Source organism: Cebus imitator, unplaced genomic scaffold (genome assembly GCF_001604975.1).
Source record: "Cebus imitator isolate Cc_AM_T3 unplaced genomic scaffold, Cebus_imitator-1.0 Scaffold53, whole genome shotgun sequence".
Lineage (NCBI taxonomy): Eukaryota > Metazoa > Chordata > Mammalia > Primates > Cebidae > Cebus > Cebus imitator.
The window spans coordinates 2,907,920-2,916,411 of NW_016107368.1; the positions used below are offsets into that span (position 1 = coordinate 2,907,920).

The following is an 8,492-nucleotide window of genomic DNA, read 5'->3' on the forward strand; positions in this document are numbered from 1 at the left end:
AGCTATAATTGTAGAATAGGGAAATTATTTTCTCCCACTTTTATTTTTGACACAGAGTCTTACTCTGTTGCCAGGCTGGAGTGCAGAGGTGCAATCTTGGCTCACCGCAACCTCCGCCTCTTGCGTTCAAGTGATTCTCCTGCCTCAGCCTCCTGAATAGCTGGGATTACAAGCGTGCGCCACCATGCCCAGCTAACTTTTGTATTTTTAATAGAGACAGAGTTTCACCATGTTGGTCAGGCTGGTGTCAAACTCCTGATTTTGTGATCTGCCCACCTCGGCCTCCCAAAGTGCTGGGATAACAGGCATGAGCCACGGCACCTGACCGTGTTTGTTAAAATAAATGGAATATGCATCCATGTTATAAAGAATAATTATAATCTCTACAGGCTGACGTGGAAAGACTGCCAAGGTGATTAGTGAGGAAAGCACGAATAGAGCAGTGGGTGGCGTGTGTTATCTTTCCTGTTATGGGAGGAGCAGATAAGAACCTCTATTCTGGCCAGGTGCAGTGGCTCACGCCTGTAATCCCAGCTCTTTGGAAGGCTGAGGCAGGAGGATTGCTTGAGGCCAGGAGTTCAAGACCAGCCTGGGCAACATAACAAAACCCCATCTCTACAAAAATTTAAAAATTAGCCAGGTATGCTGGCACACACCTGTAGTCCCAGCTACTCGGGAGGCTGAGACAGAATCTCTTGAACCCGGGAGGCAGAGGTTGCACTGAGCCAAGATCGTGCCACTGCACTCCAGCCTGGGTGACAGAAATTAGCCAGGCATGGTGACGGGTGCCTATAATCCCAGCTACTCAGGAGGCTGAGGCAGGAGAATTGCTTGAACCTGGGAGGTAGAGGCTGCAGTGAGTTGGGATGGCGCTACTGCACTCCAGCCTGGGAGACTACTAGCGAAGCTCTGTCTCATTAAAAAAAAAAAAAAAAGGGGGGGGGGCAGGCACAGTGGCTCATGCCTGTAATTCCAGCACTTTGGGAGGCCAAGGCAGGTAGATCACAAGGTCAGGGGTTCAAGACCAGTATGGCCAAGATGGTAAAACCCTGTTGCTACTAAAACTACAAAAAATTAGCCAGATGTGGTGGTGTGCGCCTGTAATCCAGTTACTTGGGAGCCTGAGGCAGAGAATTGCTTGAATCAGGGAGGCAGGGGTTGCAGTGAGCCAAGATCACACCACTGCACTCCAGTCTCAGTGACAGAGTGAGACTCCATCCAAAAAAAAAAAAAGGTGGGGGGGGGAGAGTTCGTGTGTCGGTATAGCTGTGGCTTTTCATGGTGGTATCATTCTCTCTCTGGGCCTCGGATCTCAAGGGGAACAGCCAGCTTGGAGACTCACTCAAATCTGACCTCCTGCACTGTTCTCACCAGCTGGGCCAGTCTCTACCCTGAACATACAGGCACTGACCAGTTCCCACCTCAGAGCCTTTGCACTGGCAGTAACCACTGCCTGGGACTCCATTTCCCCAGATCCACATGACTCATTCCTTAATTTTCCCCAGGTCTCTGCTCCACTATCGCCTTACCATTAGCCCTCCTAGTCACAGTGCCCCCTGCATACCCTGTCCCACCTTGTTTTCTCCGGGGCAGTACATACCACCTCCGGACTTACACATTGTCTTGCTTCCTCACCGTCAGCCTCCCCCACTGGAATGCAGGCTCCTCAACAACAGGGGTGTGTGTGTGTGTGTGTGTGTGTGTGTGTGTGTGTGTGTGTATTCCCACTGTTCCTAGCACCAAGAACAGGGTCTGGCAGACGTTGTCACTGTTGGATGGATAGGTGGGTACATGGACAGATAGATGAGTAGGTGGGTGGATGGATGGATGGATGGGTGGGTGGGTGAGTGGATGACAGATACATGTGTGAATGGATGGATCCATAGATGGGTGGATGGGTGGATGGATGGAAAAATGGATGGATAGACTGATAGAGGGATAAATGAGTAAATGAGTGGATAGACAGCTAGATGGACAGATGAGTGGATGAATGGGTGGGTGGTTTAATGGATGGATGGATGAATAGATGAGTGATGGATGAGCAGATGGATGGGTAGAGGAGTGGATGGATGAATGGATGGATGGGTGCGTGGGTGGATGGATGGATGGATGGATGAGTAAATGGATGGATGGAAGGGTGGGTGGGTAAGTGGATGATAGATGAGTGAATGCATGGATAGATGGGTGGGTGGATGAATGGATGGATAGACTGATAGATGGATAAATGAGTAAATGAGTAGATGGACAGATAGATGGACAGATGAGTGGATGAATGGGTGGGTGGTTTAATGGATGGATGGATGAATAGATGAGTGATGGATGAGCAGATGGATGGGTAGAGGAGTGGATGGATGAATGGATGAATGGATGAATGGATGGATGGGTGGATGGGTGGATGGATGGATAGATGAGTAGATGGATGGATGGATGGGTGGGTGGGTAGGTGGATGATAGATAGATGAGTGAACAATGGGCCCATGGATAGATGGGTGGGCAGATGGGCAGATAGATGGATGGAAAGATAGATGGATGGATAGACTGACAGATGGGTAAATGAGTAAATGAGTGGATGGATAGATGGACAGCTGAGTGGATGAATGGGTGGGTGGTTGAATGGATAGACGATTGGATGGATGAGTGGATGGATGGGTAGATGCGTGGATGGATGAAGGAAGGATGGATGGGTGTGTCAGTGGGTGGATTAGGACTGTCTTCGGAGTGCAGCTGCTCCCCTAGAGATTAGCATCATGCATCCTCACCCTTCATCCAAAAACCGGCTTTAACTGAGACACACACAAGAGTGGAAGTTCATCCTTAAGCCTATCCACCTTCCCATTAGCTGCTATTGAAGCGTCACAGAGGCCTTGACTCTCTGCCAGGTCTGGGGCCTAACGGGTCCCATGACTACTTCCTCATTCCCTGGGAACCAGAAGGAGGTTACGCAAATGCAGGCAAAGCTGGGATGGCCCCTGGCCAGAGAGGATGGATGCTCAGGGACGGGGAGGAGTGTCTTCTCCTTTCAGGAAGACTTGTCCCAGCTGAGGAGGGCGTAAGCCCCTGGCACTAAAGAAACAGAAGGGCCAGCCACGGTGGCTCATGCCTGTAATCCCAGCATTTTGGGACACCAAGGAGGGCGGATCACCTGAGGTCACGAGTTCAAGGCCAGCCTGGTAAACATGGCGCAACCCCCATCTCTACTAAAAATACAAAAAAACAAAAAAAAAAACTACCCAGGCATGGTGATATGTGCCTGTAGTCCCAGCTACCTGGGAGGCTGGGGCAGGAGAATCACTTGAACCCAGAAGGTGGAGGTTCCAGTGAGCCAAGATTGCACCACTGCACTCCAGCCTGGGTGACAGAACACGACTCCATCTCAAAAATAAAACACAAAATAAAAAAACAAAAGGAACAAAGGCCCACCAATCTCTCCCACCAATGGCCCTGCCCCTGAGAACCACCCCCCAGGAACCCCTATGGGCCCATCTCCATGAACTTAACCTCCCAGCTCCTCATCTGCAGGGCCAGCCTAAGGGCCAGATGGGAGCTGTCCCCTCAGACCTCAGGGCAGGGCTGTATCCCCCAGACCCCAGGATAGGGCTGTCTCTCCTTATACCCCAGAGCAGATGGGACTCCACCAGCCTGACCCCGTCCCTTGTTTCCACCCAGCAGCCCTGGGGAAGCAGACAAGAGACGCTACATGAGCACAATCCAGTACATTCCACGCCCAGCCAACCCCATTCAAATAGGGATTTGAATATATTTCCTGAGCCAGCCTGGGACGGCCACAGTCAAATCCGACACCACCCCTCCAGTAATCCCTGCAGAGAAATCACAGCTCTTCCAGGCGCCAAGACCTCAGGACCCACTCTCTGAGCCCAGGACTGGGCCCTGCCTCAATGTCTCCCCTGGGAGGAAGCTCGGATCCCTGGGGCCACAGCCCCCCACCTGCCCCATGTTGCCCCAGGCCCAGGCAGGAAGCCAAGGGGGAAGGAAGATGTAAGGGGAAGGAAGGGGCCCCGGGCCTGGGAGGAGGAGACACATGTGGGGAAGATGTTGGTGGAGGCCCCTCCCCCACAGCCAGACTCGGGGGGTCAAGGGAGTCCAAAACTTCAGGTAACCCATCGGCTACCCTGGGGGTTCTGAGGTGCCCCCAGGGACCTCGGGTTGGTCCCATTTGGGGGCATGAGCCCCAGCAGAGTCAGCCTGGGGCTTGAGAGAGTTAACCCCTAGTTTGCCAGTTCTCAGCTGAGTTTGGGCCAACTCAGGGCCTGTGAACCCACATGGGGTGGGGGAACTGTTAACTCCATAATCTCAGATTGTGACCCCCCCTGGGCTAGTCCTGGACCTCTAAGCATAACGCCCCTACTTTGCAGGCCCAGAGGTGGAGCACGTCAACCCCTCACTGTCAGCCCCGGGGAGGACCCCCTCTCCAGCCCTCAGCACATCTGCCCTCAGAAGGCTTACCTGGGACATCTGGGGGCGCAGGTTGACCTCACGAAGGTTGATGGCATGCGGTAGCAGGTTGTTAAGCAGCTGACACAGAAGGACACCATCGCGGAGGGCCTGGGCCAGTTCACACACCTGAGCCCCATCCCAGGTCACACGGTGGCTGGGCGGCAGCACGCGGCACTGGATGAGCCAGTGGGTGCACTGGCGCCACAGTTCCATGGCCGCTGCCTTCCCGGGGCTGGCTGTGCACCCTCTCGGCCTCCACCACCCGCCCGCCCGCACGCCCGCCCTGCTCGCCTGTGGAGCGACAGCTAGTGCTACCACTTCCTCTTCTTTGCCTGTAACTGTCGCCCTGAGAGGGGGCGGAGGAGGAGGAGCCATGGGGCAGGGGGAGTTGGGGGAGCACCTGCAGCCCAGCCCCACCCCACACGGAATCTGACATCTCTTTCCTCCGCCCACTCGACACAGGCCTGGGCACGGGGAGTTGGGGGGCTAGGGGAGGCAGGCCAGCTAGACTACCAGATGGGGGAGCTTCCTCCATATGCAGACAGTGACACTCTGAAATATACCCAGAATTCACCCACTTCTCACCCCATCCTCTGGTCCAGCCCCATCATCACTTGCCTGGTCTCCTGACTGCAGCCCCCATCCCCCACAGTCTGTCCTCCCTGCAGCCACCAACAGAGGTTGCCTGCGAGCATCTGAGTCAGAGCCCACCCCTCCTCTGCCCACAACTCTCTATGGCTCCCACTTTCCTCAAGGGACAAGCCCAAGTCCTCCCCAAGGCCCACAAACTCTGCTTGAATTGCCCAGTTCCCTCCCTGTCTGTCCTCCCCTCCTCCTTCTCCCTGCTCCTCACTCTTTCTCCATGGTACAGGAACACATGGTCCTGCCCCAGGACCTTTGCACAGCTGTGTTGTCCACCTTAAGCAACTTCATGGCTAGCTCTGTCACCCCTACAGGTCTTTGCTCAAATGCTACCTTCCCATGAGGTCTTCCCAAGCCCCCTGATTTCAAATCACAGGCTTTTCTGCACACCATCAGCCCTACTCATCTCCCTAGGTTAAGCCCTGATCTTTATCCAACAAATCTTATTTTTATCATAGTTATTTCATCCTTTTTTCCTTCCTTCCTCTCTCTCTCTCTCTTCCCTCCCTCTTTCCTTCTTCCCTCTTTCTCCCTTGCCTCCATTTCTTTTCCCTTCCCTTCTCTTTTCTTTACTTTTTTGACAGGGCCTCACTCTGTCACCCAGGCTGGAGTGCAGTGGTGAGATCTCGGCTTACCAAGGCTCAGGTGATTCTCTGCCTCCCAGGTTCAAGTCATTCTCCCCCACCTCAGCCTCCCAAGCAGTTGGGATTACAGGTACCTGCCACCACGCCCAGGTAATTTTTGTACTTTCACAGAAACAAGTTCTCAGCATGTTGGCCAGCCTGGTCTTGAAATCCTGACCTCAAGTGATCTGCCCGCTTTGGTCTCCCAAAGTGTTGGGATGACAGGCATAATCCCAACCCAGGCTGGACCTCAGTGGCACAATCATAGCTCACCACAGCCTTGAACTCCCGGACTCAGGTGACCCTCCAGCTTCAGTCTCTCAAGTAGCTGGAACTACAGGCTTGTACCACTGTGCCTGGCTAATTTTATTTTATTTTATTTTATTTTATTTTATTTGAGACAAAGCCTTGCTCTGTCACCTCTTGAACTCTGCCTCCCGGGTTCAAGCAATTCTCCTGCCTCAGCTTCCTGAGTAGCTGGGATTACAGGTGTCACCATGCAAGGCTAATTTTTGTATTTTTAGTAGAGACGAGGTTTCTCCGTGTTACTCAGACTGATCTCAAACTCCTGGCCTCACGTGATCCACCTGCCCGAGCCTCCCAAAGTGCTGGGGTTACAGGAGTGAGCCACCGTTCCCGGCCCAAACGTGTCTTTCATTAATTCATTCAACAAACATTTACTGCCTTCCCAGCTATTACCGTATCATTAGCTGAAATCATCTTCACAAGGCTAGGTCTCTCCGCCCCCACCTCCAACTTCCACCCCACTAGAGCGTAAGCAGGACCCTCCCCCTCCATCCAACACACAGCCCTCATCTTGGAGTTCCTTTTTTAATTATTATTTTGAGACAGAGTTTCACACTTGTTACCCAGGCTAGAGTGCAATGGCACGATCTCAGCTCGTAGCAACCTCTGCCTCCCGGGTTTAAGTGATTCTCCTGCCTCAGCCTCCTCAGTAGCTGGGATTACAGATGCATGCCACCACACCCGGCTAATTTTGTATTTTTAGTAGAGACAGGGTTTTACCATGTTGGTCAGACTGGTCTCGAACTCCTGACTTCAGGTGATCTGCCCACCTCGGCTTCCCGAAGTACTGGGTTTACAGGTGTGAGCCACCGCGTCCGGCCCTGTTTTTTAATTATTATAACCACGAGGAGGCGCTAGACCCCTTCGCTGGACAGGCGCTACCCTCTGATTGTACCAATACTAGAAGGGTGGGGGTTAAGGTAGAAATCTTCTCTTCTTGAGCCGGAAGTCTCTTCCACATTGGTCAGGGCCGGTGGGAGGAGCCCAGCCTGGTAATTCCCTGCTTTGCAACCCTATGGGCGTCAAAACTTTTCATCCCCAAGCATCCTTGGCCCTCTACGCCTCAATTTCCTCATCTGTAAAATGGTGGGTAACTCACCTCGAAGCACTATCATGGAGAAAGTGGGCATGCAAAGATGGAAAGGGAGGCAGCCAGGATAAAGCTCCAGAGCCTCGGGTTTGAATCTCACCTCTACCACTTACAAGCCAGGTTAACTTGGGCAAATGGCGTAGCTGCCCTGTGTCTCAGTTTCCCCATCTGGAAAATGGAAGTGATGAAAATACTACCTCCCACCCTTACGGGGTGGCCTCTATGAAAATTAAAATAGAGGCTGGGCACGGTGGCTCATGCCTGTAATCCCAGCACTTTGGGAGGCCGAGATGGGTGGATCACCTGAGGTCAGGAGTTCAAGACCAGCCTGGCCAACGTAATGAAACCCCATCTCTACCAAAAATACAAAAAATTAGCTGGGTGTGGTGGCCAGCGCCTGTAATCCCAGCTACTCAGGAGGCTGAGGCAGGAGAATCGCTTGAACCTAGGAGGTGGATGTTGTAGTGAGCTGAGACAGTTGCCACTGCACTCCAGCCTGGGCAACAAAAGTGAAACTCCGTCTAAAAAAAAAAAAAAAAAGAGAGAGAGAGAGGCAAGTTGACAGAACAGCTATACAGTAAGTGTTCAATAAATGTTAGCTGCTACAACTGCTTTTAAGACTGTGGTTACTGGGGCCAAGCACAGCGGCTCATGCCTGTAATCCCAGCGCTCTGGGAGGCCAAGGCAGGAAGATCGCATGAGCCCAGGAGTTCCAGAGCCTGGGCAGCACAGTTAAGACACCATCTCTGTAAAAAATGAAATAAAATCAGCTGGGCGTGGTGGTGTGCACCTGCTGTCTCAGCTGCTTGGAAGGCTGAAGTGGGAGGCTCGCTGGAGCTCAGGAGGTTGAGGCTATAGTGGGAGCGAGCTGTGATCATACCAGTGCACTCCAGCCTGGGCAACATCCCAAGACCCTGTCTCTCAATAAACGTGGCCAAGGCGTCCTCTCTCTCGCACTAGGTACCTGTCACCTTTACTCTTTAAAGCTCAGGCTTCATGATGAAGTCCCCCACCCTTCCTCCCATCTAGGAGACCTCCTGAATGATTTCCCTTCCACCTCCCCCGAAGTCCCGCCCCGCTCCAGCGTGCTGTCACTGAAGGAAGTTGTCGCGTTTTCCCGCACGTCTCTCCACGAAACCCGCCACCCAAATGGGGCTTCTTTCCGGAAAATCCAGGAGGGCGGTCTGGAGGAAGCTCACCCCTCCTACTTAACGGCTGCCGCACCTGCCCCAGCCTGGCCTGAGAGCTGCAGGGAGTTGCCCCGCCCCGACCCGGAGCCTTGGCGGGGTGGGGGGAGAGACACCCCACCCCACCCCGCCCTGGTACCAAAAAAGGCCAGGGGTGCTTGGGGACGCCGGAGTGGAAGGGAGGGGCCG

The 8,492-nt window shown here is 53.4% G+C and overlaps 1 protein-coding gene across 1 annotated transcript in view; it reads right to left on the reverse strand.

Moving 5' to 3' along the window:
* VAV1 (vav guanine nucleotide exchange factor 1) overlaps positions 1-4,803 on the reverse strand; it is a 76,872-nt gene extending 72,069 nt beyond the window's left edge. Inside the window, exon 1 of the mRNA XM_017528274.1 lies at positions 4,465-4,803. Coding sequence (XP_017383763.1) covers positions 4,465-4,668 — 204 coding nt within the window. The 5' untranslated portion in view covers positions 4,669-4,803. The remainder of the gene's footprint in view (positions 1-4,464) is intronic.
* Positions 4,804-8,492: the final 3,689 nt, after the last annotated feature.